Source organism: Podarcis pityusensis (assembly GCF_964106645.2).
Source record: "Podarcis pityusensis genome assembly, chromosome: 5".
Taxonomy (NCBI): domain Eukaryota; kingdom Metazoa; phylum Chordata; class Lepidosauria; order Squamata; family Lacertidae; genus Podarcis; species Podarcis pityusensis.
The window spans coordinates 16,227,588-16,249,747 of record NC_138032.1 but is presented as its reverse complement, the minus strand read 5'-3'; the positions used below and the strand labels follow the sequence as shown (position 1 = coordinate 16,249,747).

Here is a 22,160-nt window from a genome sequence, read left to right as displayed (position 1 = left end):
GATAGAAGCTTGTAAAATTACCGTATTTTTCGCTCTATAGGACGCACCGGACCATAGGAGGGGGAGAACAGGAAAAAAAAAAATTTCTTGTTCTCCCCCTCAAAAACAAGGTGCATTCAAGGTGCGTTCAAGAGCAGGTCAGGGAACAGCGCAAAGGCTGCGCGCAGCCTTGCCGCTGCCCCCCAAGCTTGTGGGGCAGCTGCACTCCAAAGGCTTGAGGCTTCAGGGACATCCTTTGTAGCCTCCGCAGGGCAGCGGGGTGGAGGCACCCCGCCGCCCTGTGGAGGCTTTGCGCAGCCATCCCGAAGCTAGAACAGCGAGACGGAGGGCTGCGCAGCACCCCGTCTTGCTGTTTTGGCTTCGGAGACAGCCTTTCAAGCCTTTCAAGGACATATGAAAGAAAGCCACTTCTTCACGCCACGCAGTTAAACTGTGGAACTTGCTCCCATAGCAGGCAGGGATGGTCACTAATCTAGACGGCTTTAACAGAAGATTAGACCAATTTGTGGAGGAGAGAGCTGTCGATGTCTTCTAGCCGTGATGGCTACACACTACCTCCACAGTTGGAAGCATCAATGCTTCCGAATAGCAGTTGCTGGAAACCACAGGACAGGAGAGTGCTGTCAGAGCCGTCTTTCCCATTGGTCTTAGTGGTTCGTTGCGCCAGGGCGTCGGCCTCTCGGGGCGCCCTAGCGAGTGGGGGAGCTGTGTGGCTTTGCCGGCAGCCTCCCCTTTCCCTGCACGCCTGTCAGCTGCACCCCACCAACTATATGGCTGGCGGGCGTGCAGCTTTCTTCCCAAGCCTCCACAGCAGGAGAGCGGTTCCCACAGAGGCTTAGGATGGAAGCAGCTTCCCTCCCAAGCCTCTCCATCTGCTCAAGATGGCCCTGCTCCTAGTCGTTGTCCTCTTCCTGCTTCCTGGCAAAAAGGCGGTGTGCAGCCTTCCTGGGCTGCTTTCTCGGGCGCCCCAACACCGGAGAGCATGTCCACCGGCACGTTTTCCTGCTTTATTGCCTCCACCACGCTGGGGATCGGGGGTGATGGGGGAGGCAGAGGACATTTTTCACCGCCCCCTCCCTTGTTTTGGAGTTGCCAGGGAGGGGGCGAGCAGGAGGGATCTTTGCACCATGGCGCCGGATATGCTTAAGACGGCCCTGAGTGCTGCTGTGCTCATCCTCTGCTCCCTGGTTTCCCACAGGCATCTGTTTGGCCATTGTGAAGGCTCTTCTTATCACACTGGTTTGACATTCCAACTTGTGAGCAGACTCCCTCATCCTGACTTAGGTGGAGATATGCCAGTGTATGAGCCAGGACCCAGTTGGCTGAACCGAGTCTGGCAGATCTTAAGGCAGCATAAGCCCTGAAAGAGGGGAGTGGTAGGGGCAGGATCCTAACGTTGTTCATGCTTGGTGATGTGACCTGGCAACCCATAAAACACAGCTGTGCAGGAAAAATGGAAAGGATATCCAAAAAACAACAGCGGTGCTTTTTCTTCTGCTACTGCTTGCCTTAACTAGTGGAGAGGTATTGGTTTGTTTTTGTTTTATTATGTATTATTTTTCTGTTGTGAACCACCCTGGGATCTTCGGATGAAGAGCATTATGCAAATTTAATAAATAAATAATAGTAACAATGGTTTCCCGGCTTGGGCCAGCTCAGTAGCTCAACACCCTTTACACCACCTTAATATAAAACAGTATGTTCTACGTTGATTTCCCATGCTTAGAGGATTGATCCATTAGTGATTTAAATCGTGATTTAAGCCATTGATTTAAACTACCTGTATTTAAATTAATCCACCCTGGGCTGCAGCCGGCTACTGAACTATAGTCTAGGTAAGACCCAGGGGTGCTTGATAATTGTGTAAGAAGGTCATTAGAGTCAGGTCCCGGATCAATTCCCGTTTGAAAGGCTGCAGCCAGTGAGCGTCTCTGTCAATATTGTTCCTTTATCTGTACAAAATATTGTAGACATCGGAATGAGAAATCGTTGAGTTAAACACTTTTGCTTTGGTTTTCAAAGCTGCAGGGTTATGATCTTTACCATCGAGTAGTTTTGAAAACTTTCTGCCTTGAATGCCGCAGCTGGAAAATTTATTTCTGGGCATTGCTTTTAGACACACAAGTCAACCCGTTTATTTTCTGAAACGTCTGCGGTGTCAGTAGAAATGGCTTGAATGTCTGAGCAACATTGAATATTTGTTAAGATCCAGCTTGGTAAACTTGTTACATGTCAAGGCATTTTTCAAGAGGAGAGATTGGTTGCAACCTTGAGCGACAATGGATATGCAGAATGGATTCTGGTGAGAGAGGCTTTCAGCAGCTGTAAGTTAGAACCCTGGCCTTTAACTGCAGAACAGAGTGAGCCACAAAAGATTACTTTCCAGCCTGCAAAGAGGGGCCAGGGGCACTTTTTCATCAGTCCAATCTGAATGTTGGGATGGCACAACCAGTCGACAGCTGCTCCTCTGTGTTAGAATATGATCCTGTACCTGGAGGCAGAGGGACGCGGGTGGCTCTGTGGGTTAAACCACAGAACCTAGGACTTGCTGATCAGAAGGTCGGTGGTTCGAATCCCCACGAAGGGGTGAGCTCCCGTTTCTCGGTCCCTGCTCCTGCCAACCTAGCAGTTCGAAAGCACGTCAAAGTGCAAGTAGATAAATAGGTACCGCTCCGGCGGGAAGGTAAATGGCGTTTCCATGCGCTGCTCTGGTTTGCCAGAAGCGGCTTAGTCATGCTGGCCACATGACTCGGAAGCTGTACACCGGCTCCCTCGGCCAATAAAGCAAGATGAGCACCGCAACCCCAGAGTCGGTCACGACTGGACCTAATGGTCAGGGGTCCCTTTACCTTTACCTTATCTGGAGGCACAACAGTAAGAACGGTCTGCATGACCCACCCACTCAGATGTACCCCACCAGCTATAAATGGTGGCCTGGCAGGTACTTAACATGCCCACCCATTTATGATAACTCCATGCAGACATGCCAAAACAGGAAGGTGATTCAGCTGCTGGTGGTCACCCTGCTTAATTAGTGATTTATGATTTGTTTTGGTTGGTGACAAGTTGTGCGGGTCTGCATGAGGTGGAGGAAGTGAGAGTCTGTGTGATTATGGAAGTCTGAGTGCTGGGCTAGGACAGGGCAGGCCTGGGTTCAAATCCCAACTCAGCTTGCTGGGTTACTTTGTGCCAATCAGTCTAACCTACCTCACAGGGTTGTTCTGAGGATAAAAGCAGCGGGGGAGACCTCCTTTGGATTTGCTAGCTGCTTTGATAACACTTCTGGTGCATGGCAAAATAAACATAGCTAACCCTAACTGTAAATGTTGTACATGCTGTTTTCTGTGTTCACCTTCATAAAAATGCTTCTCACCACAGATGTCAATGAATGTGCCACTGCCAATGGAGGATGTCAGGGCCAATGTTGCAATATGATTGGCAGCTACTACTGCAAATGTCCAGCTGGCCAGAAACTGAGAGAAGACCGGACATCTTGTGAAGGTAACAATCCATTCACTGTCTCTTGTTTAATCAGCAGTTTACTGAAGTGGAAAAATAGTGTTAGTTGTCTGGAAATCAAATGAAAGATATTCGTGCAAACTGTTGTTTTGAGAATGCTTATGTCTTGATTATGAAGCTGCAGTTGTAAAGGATATCTATTCAAAAAGAAAAATCTGAGTATAATTTGAATGGGTTCTTCCATGTTCCATTTTGACTCTGGAAGCCTGCTGGCATGGATTTGTCTTATACACACTGAACAGTGCCTCGTCAATTGTAGACACTTCTCAAATAAAATATAATGACAATGATTATCGCATTCTGGAGTTTCTGTTATCAGTGCCTCTAAAGTAGCTTGACTGAGAAGATCAAATCAATAGCATGAGGCGAGATATAACAGCACAGATTGCGTAAAGATTTCTTGAAGAAAAAATTAGGTTTGTTGATCAGAACACACAGAACAGGGATGGGGAACATGTTGCCCTCCAGATGTTGCTGGACTACAACTCCCATCATCCATACCCAGCATGGCTGATGGTAAGAGATAATGGCAGTTGTAGTCTAACATCACTGGGCGGGCCACAGTTTCCTCTTCCCTACAGAGAACATATCACCATCACCATAATAAATCTGATATTTTAGAAATAACATACATGCTGCATACTTCAGGTGAGGTGATACCATTGTATCAGGAGGTCTTCAGTGTTGTTGAATTCCTTCCCATGAAATACTTAGCCAGGCACCATCTCTGTTACCTTTCTTGTGCCAATTTAAATCACAGTGGACTATAACCCTCAGCCACTCCTTTTTTAAAGTGCATAAATCTCCTCTCCCAAATTTAAGAACTCCTGAAAGTCTCTGAAACTACCTCCACTTTCTCAGGACTTGCTTGGCCCTGTGAAAGTTTTTCAATCCAGTTTTATCTACAACCCAGCTTCATTTCTCTTTCTTCTTGATGATGATGATGATAAGATTTTCAGACGAGGCTGTTATGGGGAGGGTTGACCTGATTAGGTTTTGTGTGTGTTTTCAGAAGCTAGCAAATCTTTCTCAATCAAATAGCCTGCTATATCTGAAATGAACTGGTTCTCGTTTGCAATCTTTATTTTGCCTGCAGCTACTCTTTTATTCAGACACTGAATTTGGGCTGAATTAGAGTCTGCAATTGACATAGTAGAAGGTAAGGATCCTGAGGCATTACTGTTCTTAGCAGATGCTCTCTGAGTTAGCCTTTGGCAACTCATATCTTTTCCAAATGTAGATATTCCTTTTAATGTCAACCATATAAAGGACCTTTGGTCTAACATGCCTGTGAATCACCCTAGCAATCTTTTATATCAATATAGTTTAGAGGTGTGAAATGTATTGTTTCAGGGCATATATACATAGAGTGTTCACAATTTTAACATCTCCAGATATGGCTGCTGTATTAGTGATCAAATTTTATAATGATACTACATCGAGTTCCGAGAGTGATCACTCTTGTGACTTGCATCGCACTTTCACGTGAGGTTCTGTTGGCCATTTAATCTCTGCTACCCAGCTGATCACCAAAGAATTGATGCTTTTGAATTATGGTGCTGGAGGAGACTCTTGAGAGTCCCATGGACTGCAAGAAGATCAAACCTATCCATTCTTAAGGAAATCAGCCCTGAGTGCTCACTGGAAGGACAGATCCTGAAACTGAGGCTCCAATACTTTGGCCACCTCATGAGAAGAGAAGACTCCCTGGAAAAGACCCTGATGTTGGGAAAGATGGAGGGCACAAGGAGAAGGGGACGACAGAGGACGAGATGGTTGGACAGTGTTCTCGAAGCTACAAACATGAGTCTGACCAAACTGTGGGAGCCAGTGGAAGACAGGAGTGCCTGGCATGCTCTGGTCCATGGGGTCAAGAAGAGTCGGACACGACTAAACGACTAAACAACACCCACCCATATTTCTGGCTTCAAGAAAGAAAAGAGTGGATCTGGCCCTAGATGGCAAAAGTATTTGCCAGTTGCTGAACAAAGCATGAGTGACCTGATCCAATATGGGAAAGAGATACGTGAGAAGATTTCACCCCTCCCATATCCAAGAATCTCCTGAGGAGTCTGCTGATTCTCCAGAGAGGAGGAGGCGTGTTCTGCTCTCTACTTATTCTGCTCCAGCAACGAGTCAGTCAGTCAGTCAGTGTCGGAGAGAGAGAGAGAGACTGAGTGTTAGAGATCGTGTGTAGAGATAAGGTTGCTGCTAAGAGCAGCTGCAGACACTCAGTGCAGTGCAGCATTCATTTATGCTTAGACCTATTTAGCTCTGTATATAGTTTGTATAGTTGTAGATACAATAAAGAAGATATTCTACAGAGCTGCTCTCTGAGTTGTTTATATACTCTGCTAGACTCTGCTGTACTCTGCTGTGCGACGACTGTCTTCTTGTGGAAGTGAATCCGGTGCTCACAACTCTAAGCTCTGCCAGCATGGCCAGTGGTCAGGGATGATGGGAGCTAGAGTCCACAACATCTGGAGGTCCGCAGATTCCACATCCCTCTCCTAAAAATGACTGGCCTGATTTTTATTCAAGCATAGTTACGATGAGTAAGCTTATACACTGTTCCACAATATGCCATTTGCGACTCTGGCAGCATATGCTTGGTCAGGGAAGAATAAAGTATCCTTTAATTCCACCGGTGTGGTATCAGGCCATTCATGGGAGCCTTAAGAGATGGTGTATGTGTCTCGGTTTACTTTGATCTGCATTGTCTCCTGCATAAGTTTACTGGATGGGTGATTTTAAACTGTTTGCTTGCTTGCCTGGCCTCCATTGCCAAGAGGCTTCTTTCCCCTTAATGAAGTTGCTCGTCATAGAAATGGTAGCCAACATGGTGCCCTCCCAGTGTTGGACTGCATCTCTCATCTTCCTTGTCACTTGGCTCAAGCTGACTGGGACTGATGTGAGCTGGGGTCCAGCAACTTCCGGAGGGTACCATGTGACCTTTCCCTGATGCATAGCTTCTGGTTTCCTGGATAAGAACACTCCTGTTTGCATAAAACATTTTTAAAAATGGTTATCACTGATATTTTCCATACAGCAATTTCCCTTTAGTTGCACAAAACATCAAGCTTCGTCTTCAGTTAGGATTTCACTCAAAAATCCTCTTTTGCCTCCCAGTATTTTAACGCGTCGGGTGTACTCCACTATAAATATTTGTTGCAATTAAATGTACCCCACACTTCTCCATCCCACTCAGAAAAGCTGATGAGTTAACTTCCCCAAAAAGCTACCAGCTGCTCTTGCAAGCCTTCTTTTTAATTGAGGTTTTCCATTCAGTTCTCATGTGGTTTTCTTTTGATTGGCTTAGATAATTCACACATCCAGAAATAGGGAAAGTCAGCTAGAAGTCTTGTTAACTTTACATGCTGTTAGTGCGGTCGATGTTGGCTTGATGCTGTTACAATGCATGAGTGCCACTGTGATTCCTATCCATCATTATACTAATAAACACTTAAGGCTTTCTAGCTCACTAAACTGAGTCAATCCATAAGTCTTCCAGAAACCCATTATTTCTCTGAATGCAAAGATTTATCTGTCATGGCACTACTTATTGTTACACCAAGGATATGTCGAGAAGAGAGATCAGTGGCAGTTATTATCAGCCTAGGATGGCAGTTCGCTGCTTTTGAGGGTTCAAGCAGGGGAGCAGTATTTGGATCATCTAGAGATGAGTGTCGGATTCCTGCAAAAATGTGCAATCCCACCATATGGAGCACCAGCAAAGCATGAGCTAATGGTGCCAGAGGATTGTGGGAACCGTTGGTTAACAAAGGGGACCTTCAACAGTATGTTCCAATATTTGCCCATTCCCCAGACAGGACAGGACAGAACTCAGTAGAACATTTGCTTTGCATGCAGGAGGTCCCACTTTCAGTATCTCGCATCTCCAGGTAGGGCTTGGAGAGTTCACTGCCTAAGAACCTGGAGAGCTGCAGCCAGTCAGTATATAAACAGTGCTAAACATGGACCACTTATAAAAGCCAACTCCTCGAAAGATCCCATCAATGGTGTCTCTGAAAATTTTTACACATCACTTGGGAAGACAGGCGAACTAATGCCAGTGTACCGGAAGAAGCAAAGATCACCAGTGTCGAAGCAATGATTCTTCAACATCGACTACGTTGAACTGGTCATGTTGTGTGGATGCCTGATTATCGTCTTCCAAAGCAACTACTCTATTCCGAACTTAAAAATGGGAAGCGTAATGCTGGTGGTCAACAAAACAGGTTCAAAGACTCTCTCAAGGCAAATCTAAAAAAAAAAAAAAGTAGTATAAACACCGACAATTGGGAAACACTGGCCTACGAGCGCTCCAATTTGAGAACAGCCTTTACCAAAGGTGTCATGGACTTTGAAGATGCTCAAACTCAGGATGAAAGGGAGAAACGTGTTCATGGAAGACAATCTTACTCGGCTACGAGTGATCGCCAAAGAAGAAATAGTGCTAAGCCAGCCTTCCCTGGAGTACAGAAGCTATCTTTTTATCTAGGGGTGAGGAAACTGAGGCCAGGGGAGCACATGCAGCGTTCTAGATCTCTTTCTCTCTCTCTCTGGCCCTCAGGCCTCTCTGTAGGCCACACTCCTCACAGGCCTTGCTCTGTGCCTTCCTTGAGTAATATTGCCTGTCTGGAATGTATCCTTGACCTGTAGCAATGCCTCTTGCTTGCTTGAGTGGAGAATTGGGAGGTGGGGTGTCTAGAAAAACTTTATGCTGCGATTGCAACATGTGGTACAAAAGTGAGAGTAACATATGTTGCTCTATCCAGTTTTCCCTCTGGCCGTGATGATTTTTGCCTCTGGCCTCACCTAGCACTGGCATGGCTCTCCGAAAGTTGTTCACAAAGAAATGTGGCCCCCTGAGCTGATTCCCAACCCCTGTTCTAATCAGGGACATTACTAATTTTTATTTCCATTCCTCAGCCCTGTAACTTTATTTACAAGGGTCTTTCACACAGCTGCTCTCTGTCTAAATACTGGTGCTATCTTATCATCCTTAGAGCTGCTATATACTATCAATGTATAGAATTGTAAGTTCTTTTTGGCAGCTTCCCTGTGGTCCTTCGGTTTTTTAAACATCAGCCCTTACTCTCACATTTGTTGAGGTTTTGACACTTCCATCAACTTGGGGAAGCCTGCTATGACAGTTTGAGAACCTTTTCTGTAATCTAGTTTAATTATAGCAGACAACTTTTAGATTATCTCACTGCACTGGAATGGGCAGTCCTCACAGCTGGAAGTAAATTCCAGATGTGAAGTAAATTCCTTTTTAGTGAAGTAGCGCGCAGCTAAATAAAAACGCCGGAGGGGAGTGGATTGATTAGCTTTTCAAAGTGTAATTCTGCATCTGCTGTGTTATGACAGTTTTATCTCCCATATCTCACTTCTTAGTCACACAGAATGTAAAAACATATATATGACAAACTTTGTAAAATTGGATTCAGGTTTTCTACCAAACAAAGGCTTATGTTAATTAAAGTGAGCATAAAGCTTCGCTTTTTGGCTCAGATCTATTATCATAGGCTTTACTGGGCAGTTATTTAGTACTAATTGCTTAGATTTGGAGACTTCTCTTATTATAAGAGGTCACTTTCAAAATGATATAGGTGTACAGTTAGGGCAGGAACATGGTCCCCTCTAGATGTTGTTGCACTACAACTCCCATCAGCCATACCCAGCATGTTCAATACCTCTGTACAGGCAAAGGGAGGGAAATGATTATCTGTGCAACCCTTGGCTAGATTTCATTCATTGCATTGGGTTAATGAGAAGGCCCCTAAAGCAGCTGGGTTCAAAGAAGGGTACACATATCAATGAAGGATAGATCTGTCCCTGTCTATTAGCAAACTGACCAAGGTGCAAGAGAAACATCATGTCTAGGTTCTCCATCAGCTATTGTGGCTAACAGAAGTTGGGAACAATGGCATGGGATGGATCACCCTGCAAGTTCTTTGTGACTTCTTGTGTCTGCTAACAATAAAGATCTGTTCCATTTCAGAGATATGAGAATAAGATTTCACCAGAAATCATAAACAGCACAGCATTTCTGCCCCTTCCTTATTTAATGTTGTGGTAAATCCAGCCGCATGGAGTCACCATGAGTTTGAATGGAAGCATTAGTAGTTTATCGGGAAGGAGTTTTTGCTCATTTCAGGGGAAGCAAGTCTTATTTATCACCCACATAGCTTTTTTCTTTTTTAGTGAATACAGTAGTGTGTTTTGCAGTTCTTGGGTGGGATTCCACTAATGCCCCGCTAACAGAAGACCATGCAAGGACTTCCACTAGCACAACAGGGCTTTCCCCGCTTCTTCTCCCTCTGCATGCCCCACCTCCAAAATTGGGTCAGGGGGTTGTGAGAAACCCCAGAACAGTTCAGGGAGGAGGAGACAGGCGGCAAAGCTTGCACTGCTGGAACAACTGCCATAGTGCTAGGTTGAATTCCTCGCCTTGTCATTGGCCAAGGTTCACTTGGAGCAGGGGTCAGCAACCTTTTTCAGCAGGGGGCCGGTCCACTGTCCCTCAGACCATATGTTGGGCCGGACTATATTTTGGAAAAAAATATGAACAAATTCCTATGCCCCACAAATAACCCAGAGATGCATTTTAAATAAAAGCACACATTCTACTCATGTAAAAACCCCAGGCAGGCCCCACAAATAACCCAGAGATGCATTTTAAATAAAAACACACATTCTACTCATGTAAAAACACACTGGCGATTGGGCCGGATCCGGCCCCCGGGCCTTAGGTTGCCTACCCCTGACTTGGAGCTTCATCTCAGGTTTCCATTTTCTAGGCTAAACTTTATGTCTGCTAGAGAACACCACTCTTGTCCCCTGTGAAATGAAAGCTTTTATCACATGGGGTTATGAAGAGTCGGACACGACTAAACAACTAAACAACAAATCATATTTGTGTACCGAGAGGCTCATCAGAATATGAGAAGAGTGCTGCAGGATCAGGCCCAAAGCCCATCATAATCAAGCATCTTGTTATCACAGTAGCAAGTCAGATGCCTGTGGGAGACCCAGACACTCACTCACATTTCTTTCTTTCTCGATCCACATGATGGGTTTTCTCTACCGTGTCATGACTTCTTACAGTACCCTTGAGAGAGATCTGCACCAGATAGAAGAGAACAACATTTTTGTGTGTTGTGAAGCAGCACAGGTTCTGCAAGCTTGTTGTTTCCTTCCTCCCGCCCCCCAGTTTTTTCCAAAATCTGTCACAGGTGACAGTCTTCTTCTTTCACCCTTCCTTTTTAATCAACTAGTTTTACATGCATGCATCTCCATTATGGAATGACTGCAAGTGGCACCTTATGGCGAAAAATGTACAAATTATATTTATACCCCAATCCTATTTACAGCTTCTTCAAAACGGAAGGAAGCCTTAAATTGGTGTGTGTTGGGTTGTACCCATAGGACAAATTTCTTCACGTAGCTAATTTACACCACGGGGGAGGACTCTGTCATTTTCTTTGCGGGGTGAAATTAATAAAATTTAAAGAGTTCAAGGTACCAGTTTATCCCACATTCTGGTTTCTTGAGTGAGCAACGCAGGCTGAAAATAGATATGTCTCTTCACATTGATAAGCTTCAGAAATTAGTTAAAGAGTTCGTGACCCCTGTGTTAACTCCCTTCAGTGGACTGTCATTTCTAATTTATATCATCAAGTTTTCTTCCATCAAATCTCCTGAAGTCAGAGACAGTGACAACCTGTGATCACTTGTTGATGAAAGCAGTCTTTTGTTTTACTGATTAGTGTAATACTTGTATCCTTGTAATTTGATCTGCAGACATTCTTAAGATTTTTTTTTTTCCAATCATCAAAGCATTTGGCAAGTATCCAATTTTTAAAACATGTAACATTTGAGACTATTTCATTCTCCGTAAAACAGCACTAACTCTCAATGAGCACTGAAAAATGTAATGGCCATGTGTCGAATAATCACATCTTGATTATTATTTTTTTGTCTTTAAACTGATACTTGCCATTCCTTTCCAAATTTCCAAGATTTTCAATGGAAGATGATGAGCTGAGCTGCAGCTACTCACCATTTTTCATGAATATTTTTGGCTATGCTGAAAAATACTTTTTTCAATTCTTGCAGCGAAAATGTTCAGTTATTCATTTAAATGTTGCTCATTCTCATTAGCCCATGCTGAACTCATCACATAGCTAAATCTGATTGGCTATGTAGGACTGTAACATGATTCCATTCCGTGTGTTCAGTGATGGGATAGGATCCGCTTGCATTGCTGAACCAGAAATGAGAAGATGATACAACCAGGGGAAATAATGGTGCCAAACAAGATTGGAATTACGTTAAGATTCTATACAGTCTTTTTTGTTCTTGGGTGGGGGGGAGAATTCCACTGAATCTGCTTGTTTCTACTTGCAAATCAAAACTGGAAAATATGACACAACTCTACTTAAATGATGCTCTGGGTTGACCATATGTGCTATGATTTGCATTTTAGTCATACATTATTTACTTCTTGAAATGAGCATATTATAGATTTTCCAATGAAGGGCATGAGAGCCAATGTGGTTTCACTTACTGTGTTGGGATTTGACCCTGGAATTGTGAGTTCAGAGGGTCAGCCATGCATCAAATCACTGATATTGCCACTCATCTTCATGATCACTTGGCTTCAGTTTCCTGTCTGCAAAACTGGAACTTACATTAAAAAAACCATGTCTTAATTACATTGAAGTCTTATTGGATTGTGTCTGCAGAGTTCTGGAAGTCTTCAAGTGTCAAATAATTTCCTGCGAGCTTTATTTGATGACTGATCATCTAGGGCAGGCTTCCTCAACCTCGGCCCTCCAGATGTTTTTGGCCTACAACTCCCATGATCCCTAGCTAGCAGGACCAGCGGTCAGGGATGATGGGCATTGTAGTCTCAAAACATCTGGAGGACCAAGGTTGAGGAAGCCTGATCTAGGGCAGGCATGGCCAAACTCGGTCCTCCAGATGTTTTGGGACTACAATGCCCATCATCCCTGATCACTGGTCCTGTTAGCTAGGGTGATGGGAGTTGTAGTCCCAAAACATCTGGAGGGCCATGTTTGGCCATGGGACCTAGAGAATGGGACCTGATCCATGAATGTCAATTTTAAAGTACCCATAGGGACTTAAGAATTGCCCAGTTCAATCTTGCCGGTGTCCCATCTAGTCCAGCATCTTATTCCCACAGTAGCCAACCAGATGCTCATGGGAAACTGGCAAGCAGGACCTGAACACAACAGCACTCTCCCAACCTGCGGTTTCCAGCAACTAGCATCCGGAAGTATACTGTCTCCAACAGTGGAGGTAGAATTGGAGCCTTGTTGCAACTTTTACTTCCTCTGGATAGTAAAGTTTGACCCTCTTCTCAGAGCTATGCATTTACAGCTTAATATGTGCAGCAATTTGGAAGCAATTTGGATTGAAGGTAGCTCTGGGTAAAGGAACAAGTAGCTACAAATTGCCTATTAATCAATTGAGGTTGGAAATCAGAAAAGGAGTTTTAACAGTAAGAGGGTCAAATCCTGGAATAGTTTTCATCAAAGAGATGTGGAATCAAAGTATGCCAGGGCTGCTTTGCATGTTATAAGAACGACAGTACAACAGACATGTGAGTGACCCCCCTGAAGCTGCTCTTTCCTGCTTATTCTCATATTCAGTGGTACCTCAGGTTACATATGCTTCAGGTTACATACGCTTCAGGTTACAGACTCCGCTAACCCAAAAATATTACCTCGGGTTAAGAACTTTGTGTCAGGATGAGAACAGAAATCGTGCTCCGGCAGTGCGGCGGCAGTGGGAGGCCCCATTAGCTAAAGTGGTGCTTCAGGTTAAGAACAGTTTCAGGTTAAGAACGGACCTCCGGAATGAATTAAGTACTTAACCAGAGGTAACACTGTATAATGCAGTCCTGACATTCTTTGTCCCACAACTCTTCAGCAGAGACTGTTTGAGGGTTTCACCATCTTAGTGTTCAAGCCACTTATTTTTTTATCAACTTCAATTAACTCGACTAAGTTCAAGGAAGAGTCAGACTGCATTTATGGAGCATGTCTTGACTTCTGTCGTAATGCCCCGGTTGCGGTGCCCATGGCAATTTGGAAGAGATTGTTCTCCTATATTATCGCAAGCTTTGCTCTAGCGAGAGAGAGGTGCATGCATGAGGAACTTTTCATCCACATTGCAATGCAAATGATAATGAGCATTTCCAACTGTTGTCTGGATTCTGTACTTCCTGATACAGCTATAACGGTGTTGGAAGTGCTGGATTGTTATATCCGTTAAGGAAGATTTAGCACTTACGATGGGATCCTGGGGTGTGTGGGCAGAGTTGTATTCAAAGTAATTTTCATACCAAAGGTTTCACTTTCACTCGGGGCCAGGCATACCGCTATGTTTGCGGTAGGGAAGAGAGTACCTGCATCTAGGTCATATGAGTTATTAACATTGTGGGATTTTTGTATAAACAGTGAATTTGTACAAGTAGCCACAACTCAATTCACAACTGTCTGAATTTATCCAAAGTACACTGTACCTTGAAATTTACAATGACAATGGCAAACTGTTAAATTGAGAAGGTACCTTTTCAGCCTGTGAATAGAGGTAAATAAATGTCATTAATGGCTCACAATTAAAAGGGTTGAAACACATATTGATTAGCCTTGAATAATTAAAAGACTAAGGCTAAGATGAATGGTGCATTGTGAGGCAAGCTTATCTTCTGTCAGTGCATGGATTTCAAAGAAAGCCTCCATTCTGTTATTTTATTTTGTAAAAAAAAAACTTCTATCTCGCCTTTCAACCATGTTCTCAAGGTGGCTTTTATGTATGCGATGGTAAAACAGTTGAACATTAAAACCTACAATTTAAAAGCAGGAAGGTCGTTCAACCAGTTTTTGTCAGTTTCCCTCTCATGTGGAGCTATGTTGTCCACTTAATTTACTCTGTTAACATGCTGGAGAAACCTTTCCTGCCCTTTGTCAGCTCTGCTAAATCATAGTACTCATGAAACTGAACTGAATAACAGTCATTTGATGTAGCAATGTGAGATTGTAGTTCTGCATCGATTGCCCTCAAATCATGGCAAACTAAGGTAAATGCACCACGAGTCGAATTCCTCACAGTGTAGTCTTTCGTTCAGGAATGTCATCATTAGTCTTGAATTTTATGTTATAATTGTTCACTTGTCATTGGAGGAAGCCTATTGATAAACAGTTAAGCTAATCTCCCGAACCTCAAGGAGATTAGACTGGCCTCGACCAGGGCCAAGGCCTTTTTGGCCGTGGCCCCAGCCTGGTGGAACGTTGTGTCACAAGAAACCAGGGCCCTGTGGGATTTGACATGAACCACAAAAATCATACATCCACTGTTTCCTTCAGAATTTTTTTCTTCTTTTGACCCCCTGGAGATAGCACCGCCCCTCCACTGAATTGGCATATGAAACCTTGGTGCAGGGGTCAGCAAATTTTTCAGCAGGGGGCCAGTTCACTGTCCCTCAGACCTTGTTGGGGGCCTGACTATATTTTGAAGGGAAAAAATAAACAAATTACTATGCCCCACAAATAACCCAGAGGTGCATTTTAAATAAAAGGACACATTCCATTCACGTAAAAACATGTTGATTCCCCGACCCTCTGCGGGCCAGATTTAGAAGGCGATTGGGCTGGATCCGGCCCCCAGGCCTTAGTTTGCCTACCCATGCCTTGGTGGTTTACCGTCACAGTTTTTGCAACTGTGTCCAGCTGGGATTGTTTGTCCTTCAGACTGAGCAGAGTGTTTATATATTTTTTCTTAATTAAATGAATAGCACTTCCTGTACTGGAAAGCTCCGATAGATTTCCATAACAATTATACCAGCCATTTTGTACACGTACGAATTGTTTTTGAATGCAAGTTATGGAGAATGTCAACATTTCCACTTTCCTAAGTGGCAATAATTTGTTTGTTTGAAAAAAAAAAGGAAAGGAGAGTTGTTACCATTGACAAATGGATGTAATCAGCTGGGCTATTATCTCTGCAATTATAGGAATACACTTTGCAGTTGTCAAGAATAAATGGATATTCATTTTGAAAGAGGGGAAATGTGCTGGGAAGGGTTTGCATGGCTGCTATTCTCTACTACTTGACTTTGAATTAATACCATTGTATTCCTACTCCAGCCACTCATACTTTGAGAATCTCAACCATTTGGGATGTTGTTTCTAAAAAGACAGCCCAGCAGCTAATGGGCAATTCTGAATGTATAAATTAGAGTTTATTTTTCTCTGCCAATGTATTAATAAAAATCAGCATATTCTAAACTACAGATGAATCATCTGTACAGGCATGCAAGTTCTTGGTAGAGGCATCACAAGACAATATTAAATTCTGCATTGTGGTTATCACACAGTGAAGGATATGAATGAGAATGTGATTCAAACAACACCAACACTTAAAAAAAAATGTTCTCAGTGTCCAGCCAGATGCCCATTGGAAGCCCCAAAGCTGGGCAGTAAACAGGGCAATAAACAAACAAAAACTGATTTAACCATTTAGCAGACCTCTTCTCCAGATCCCTGTGTTTATATAACCAGAAGCACATGTTTGGGGAACTCCAAGAGATCATATAATTCAGCCCCCAACCCGTAACAATGAAGGTTGTAGTTTAAAATCAGGGCAAGCTACACACCATGCCTTATAGCAGGTTTGTGGGTTATTGTAATTCAGTTGTCTTCCTTCTGTGGCCTTTACATTCTTCTTTTTTTTTTTTTTTTTTTTTTTGATACAGCAAGAAAAAACAAAAAACACAAATACCAAATTACACACAGGAATAACCATAGACACATAATTTTCTTGACAAACAATAAAACATATATTGGTCTTAACACTAAAGACCAACCTCCTGTATATTCCATATTTCAATTTCATATTACTTATTGCCAATAAACACTTTTATCATAATTAAACTTTTTCTTAATATATCTAATTTCATATATCTACCTTGCAACTATTACTGAAGTTCCTCGAATGCTGCAACAGAATTTAAACTACTATATTTATTTTTCAAATATTCTTTGAAAACCTCCTATTTTGAAACAAATTCCTGTTTTGATTTATTCTTTGTTTTTTCTGATAGACTGTCTAATTCGGCATATTCTGCCAGCTTTTGGATCCAATCTTGCATAGAGGGGATTTCATTACTCTTCCATTTTGCCGCGATCAGAACTCTTGCTGCTGCCATCGCATATAAAAAGATACCCTTCCTCTTTTGCAGAATATCCAAATCTGTTATTTGTGGCCTTTACATTCTAAATTTGCATCCACACATGTGCAAATTTGTGCCTATGGGTTCGTGCCCATTTTTGTTAAGTACTTAGCAATGTCTCTGCACCTAGCCAAGAGAGTCTCCAACGATAATCTGAGCATGTGCAGAGAAGTTCACATTGGAGAGATGGTCCTTAAGCTTGGGAGCATCATTGAGTTGGATACGAGTGTGGTCACTGCTTCTTCTTTTTTTTCCAAATGAGTTTTTATTGGTTTATCATTATATATACATATAAACAAATACAATACATAAATTACATGTGTCATATCCAGTCCATGAATCATACATATATTACATAGTTGTTTTAAGCTCCACCGAGCCTTAGACTTCCCTCCACTCCTTTGGTAAGTATCAGGTAAATTCTGGAATCACGTATTTTATCTCCTTTACTTATTAGTCGTTCGCTGTTAGAGTTATTCCAGTCCCACCAGTGTCGTCAAAGTTCTACAATTAGTTCTTATATACATCAAATATTTGTTCCAATTGTCATGAAATTTCTGTTCGTCCTGATCCCTTAATCTTCCTGTTATTTTAGCTAGCTCAGCATAGTTTATCATCTTGACTTGCCAGTCACTTATAGTAGGTATTACCTCCCTTTTCCAGTTTTGTGCTAACATTGTTCTTGCGGCCGTTGTGGCATATAAAAATAGATTTTTATCTTCTTTTTAAATTTCTTTGCCAGTTATTCCTAGCAGGAAGGCTTCAGGCTTTTTTGGAAAAGTATATTTCAAAAATTTTTTAAGCTGATTGTAAATCAGTTCCCAAAAGCCTTTCACCTTACTGCATGTCCACCACATATGGTAGAAGTCACCTTCTACCTCTCCGCATTTCCAGCATTTCTTATTCTTCAATCTATAAATCTTAGCTAACTTCACTGGCGTGAGATACCACCTATAAATCATTTTCCAAAGGTTCTCCCTCAATGCCGTACACGCCATGCACTTCATATTAACATTCCACAATTCATGCCACATTACAAAATCAATATTGTGACCAATATCCATGGCCCATTTGGTCATAGCCTCCTTCACCTCTTTGTCTTTTGTGTACCAATCCAATAAGAGATCATACATCCTAGACAAAGTTTTATTTTTACCTTCTATAACTTCCACATTAAATTTAGATTTTTTATCTTCAAATCCTAATTGCTTTTTGTCTTCTTTTAGCAAGTCGTTTACCTGGTGGTATTGCAACCACCCTGTAAATAAGTTCTTTACCTCTTCATAGGGTTTAAGTTTTATGCCCTGATCGGTTTTCCTGGTAAGTTCTTCATAAGTGGCTTTCCCCCCCTCCATATTAGTTTTTTTGACAGTCAGCACTTCTATTGGTGAAATCCACCAGGGTGTTTTCTTTTCCAGCAAATCTTTATTTCTTTCCCAAACTTGGAATATTGGTCCTCTAATTATATGATTTAGAAAGCCTCTATGAACTTTCACCTTCTCATACCACAGGTACGAGAGGCCCTCTAAATCCAAAATATCAGTATTTTCCAGTTTTATCCAATCTTTCACCCACATTAAACACGCCGCTTCATAGTATAAACTCAAATCTGGTAATGAGAAACCTCTCTCTTTTTTATCTACCAATATTTTCATTTTTATTCGTGGTCTTCTACCCTGCCAAATATATCTCGCCAAAGCCCTTTGCCACTCTTTGCACTGTTTCAGCCCCTTAATTACTGGAATAGTTTGAAACAAAAATAGCATTCTGGGCAAGACATTCATTTTGATAACTGATATCCTCCCCAAAAAAGAAAGTTTCAGTCTCTCCCAGATTTCTAGATCTTTCTTAATACTCCTCCAAGTAGCTTCATAGTTATCTTTATATAAGTTTATGTTTTTAGCTGTAATCCACACTCCAAGATATTTCACCTTCTTTGCTGCCATAATTCCGGTCTTTTGTTCTAATTCTACTATATCTTCTTTGCTTATATTTTTTGTCAACATTTTAGTCTTGTTCTTGTTGAGTTTAAGACCTGCCACTTTGCCGAACTCTTCTAATTTCTGTAATGCTTCTTGCAGACTATTCTTTGGGTCTTCCAATGTTAATACTATGTCATCCGCGAAAGCTTTCATTTTATATTATTTACTTCCTACCTTCACTCCTTTGACCTCCGTTGTTTCCCTTAACTTCTTATTAAATACTTCCAGCACTGTTATAAATAGCAGGGGAGACAGAGGACATCCTTGCCTCATCCCTTTAGCAATATCAAAAGATTCTGATATATTATTGTTTATTATAAGTTTGGCTTTTTGCTCTTGATAAATAGCTCAATACCTTTTCTAAATCCTTCTCCAATCCCCATCATTTTCAAATTTTCCTTCATAAAGCGCCAAGAGATATTATCGAATGCCTTTTCGGCATCTATAAATATCAGCGCTGCCTGCTTATCTATTCTACTTTCCAAGTATTCAATAATATCTATCACGGTTCTTATGTTGTCTTTTAGTTGTCTCCCCGGTAGGAAACCCGCTTGGTCTTTATGGATTCTTTTATTTAACACTTTTTTTTAGTCTTTCTGCCAGCACATCGGCAAATAGTTTATAATCGTTATTTAATAATGAAATCGGCCTGTAGTTTTTCACCTCGAGGCCATCCACATCTTTTTTAGGGATTAAGGTAATGTAGGCTTCTTTCCAAGTATTTGGAATTTTCCCTTCTTTTAAGATGTTATTCATAACTTCACATAGTATTGGTGATAGTTGGTCACTTAATATTTTGTAATACTTGGCCAATATGCCATCTGGCCCTGGTGCTTTTCCTATTTTTATTTTCTTTATTGCTTTCCTGATCTCTTCTTCTGTAATTATCTGATTTAATTGTTCTCTTTCTTCAGTCGTCATTTGTGGCAAATGATGTTTTTCCAAATAACCTTCTATTTCATTATCTATTTCATTTTCTCTTTTATCTAACTCCTTATTTTGGGTCGAGCTTTTCTTTTATATATAGTACCACTCCTCTTTTCTTAACATTAACATGCCACAAAATCCAACCCTAATCTCTTATTGCTTAAGATTCTTTTATGCTTCTTTGTTAAATGGGTCTCTTGTAGACAAATTAAATCACGGTTCCTCTTCAATAATACGTGGGCAATCTGGTTCCTTTTATTTTTATTATTAAGCCCGTTCACATTCCATGACAGTATTTTTAAAGCCATGATTGATATACAGTAAATAGGTTATCGAATCTAAGTTAGATCTGCTGTTCCTTATCTTCTGTCTCTTCCTCTTCTTTTTCTTCTCCTGAATTTTCCTCCTCTTTTCCCTCTCCACTCCCTCCATCTCCCCCCCTCTCTCCCCCCATCCGCTCCCCCCCTTCCTCCCATCCCCCCATCCTTCCCAGTTCCTTTTCGTACTTTCTTGCAAATTTTTCCAGCTCCAGAGGACTGGATAGTTTAAATCTTTTTTCCTTAAAATAGAATGAAATCCCTTCCGGGAATTCCCATCTATATTGCATCCCATTTTTCTTCAACTGGTTGGTTAATTTTTTATAACCGTCTCTCCTTCGAAGAAATCTTGAAGGAATCTCTTTAAATATAATAATTGGTTTTCCCTGAATACACAACTTTTTGTTATAGTTCTGTTTCAGTACTTCATTCCTCATGTCCAGAGTTGAACATAACTAATACGTCTCCTGGCAGTTTCTTCCCTCTAGCTTTAGCGGATTTTACTTTTATCCGAAAGATGTTTGCTATTGAATATCCCATATCCTCTTCTTTCAAATCTAACCAAGCTGCCAGTTCTTTAACCAGTTTAGATCTTATATTTTCATTTGGGTCCTCTGGGATCCCCCTGAATTTCAGATTTGATTGCTTCTGTCTCATCTGAGTCATTGCCATACTGTCCAACAGTTCTTCCTGTATTTTATTTATCTCCTTGACCTCTATTTTAAGCCTATCCATATCCTTCCTACTTTCTTTCATATCTTTTTGCACCCTCTTCATTGAGTCCTCAAGAGCTTTGGATCTTACCGTCAAATCTTTTACTTTTCCTGTCAGCTCTCCCACCACCCCCTCCAATCTCTTATCCAATGTATCCTGTACTTCTAATAACTTTTTCTCGATATATTGTTCATTATGTTTAAATTCTTTCCTTATTTCCACCATTAAGCTGTCATAGTCCTTGATTTCTTTCCCTTCTTTCCCATTTTCTTGTCTGGATGGTCTCCTTTCTACTGGCATTCCCACCCCTTTTTTCATTTTGTATTTCAGCTTATATTAATTAACTAGTAAAAAAATTTCACCCCTAGAGGTCGCTAAACTGAGATATTGAATTTCTCTATTCCTCCAATGTAATTCTTCTAGTGTAGTTCCCTTCTGCCCCCACACGGTGGCGCCTTAGTTGCCTTATATTAATTATCTAGTAAGATTTTCCCCACCCCTAGAGGTCGCAAAGCTGAGATATTGACTTTCTCTATTCTTCCGATGTAGTTCTTCCCATGTAGTTCCCCTCTACCCCCACACGGTGGCGCCTTAATTGCTTTCCAAGACTTAACTCTTAAAATACGAAAAATACAAAGAAGAAAAGGGAAGGAGAGGGGAGAACAACAAGAAACCGAGAAAAAAAAGGGGAGGGGGAAGACACACAACCAAAAAGTTCTCAGGAACAGGAACAGGATGCGAGGTGAGTCTCAATGCAAGAGCAGAAACGGGGAAGAGAGGCGGAGTCAAGTGGAAGGAGCTCCACGAGGAGAGGAGCTTCCCAGGGTAACGGAAGGTCTTGCCAAAAAGTCCTACTTAAGCCTTCCTTTCTTTTCCCCTTATCCGTTTGCCCCCAGTCTCTTCCGACTAAAGCGGGTAATTCAGTCGCTTAAAGTGCAGCATCCATCTTCTCCTAATTGGTTATTGTTGTGTACCACTTTAAAGAAGGAGGAGGAAACAAGTGTGAAATGGTGGCGGAGAGTCCCACTGTATTCTCAAACTCTCCTCATACAGTTCATATTCTCCTCCCAAACCTCCTTAAAGAGACGCTGCCTCTCAGCGTTTCAGTTCCTCTTATTTCCAGTTCAATTTTTAGTCCTTCAGACTCCTCAAGCATAAAACAATCACTGTTTAAACGTGGGAGGCAGAAATCACAGTTTAAGCACTATTTAAAACAGGCACTGTTTAAACAGGCAAGCAAGAGGGTTGATTGCAGGGTGTCACTTATGTGTCCCAAACTAGTCGCTGGCATAACGCACTCCGACCTGGACAAACAAAGAATTTCCATTCACTTCTCTCTAGTCCATTAAGATATTTTCAGTCATTTCGTTGCCTCAGATTTCTTATACTTTGTATCCGAGGTCTCTCCGCTACACCCACTTAGCGGTTACTTTC

At 41.9% G+C, this 22,160-nt stretch overlaps 1 protein-coding gene across 8 annotated transcripts in view; it reads left to right on the top strand.

Moving 5' to 3' along the window:
* Positions 1 to 22,160, top strand: part of LOC308478297 (uncharacterized protein) — a 241,812-nt gene that overhangs the window by 123,391 nt on the left and 96,261 nt on the right. For 7 of the 8 annotated variants that reach the window (XR_013987025.1, XM_081007741.1, XM_081007740.1 and 4 more), the window contains exon 5: positions 3,379 to 3,501. The exons of the other annotated variant lie outside the window; for it this stretch is intronic. Coding sequence is in view for 6 of the 7 variants with exons in the window: in XM_081007741.1 (XP_080863867.1) it covers positions 3,379 to 3,501 (123 nt within the window). In the remaining variant the exon portion in view is untranslated. The remainder of the gene's footprint in view (positions 1 to 3,378; positions 3,502 to 22,160) is intronic. 8 annotated transcript variants of the gene reach the window in all.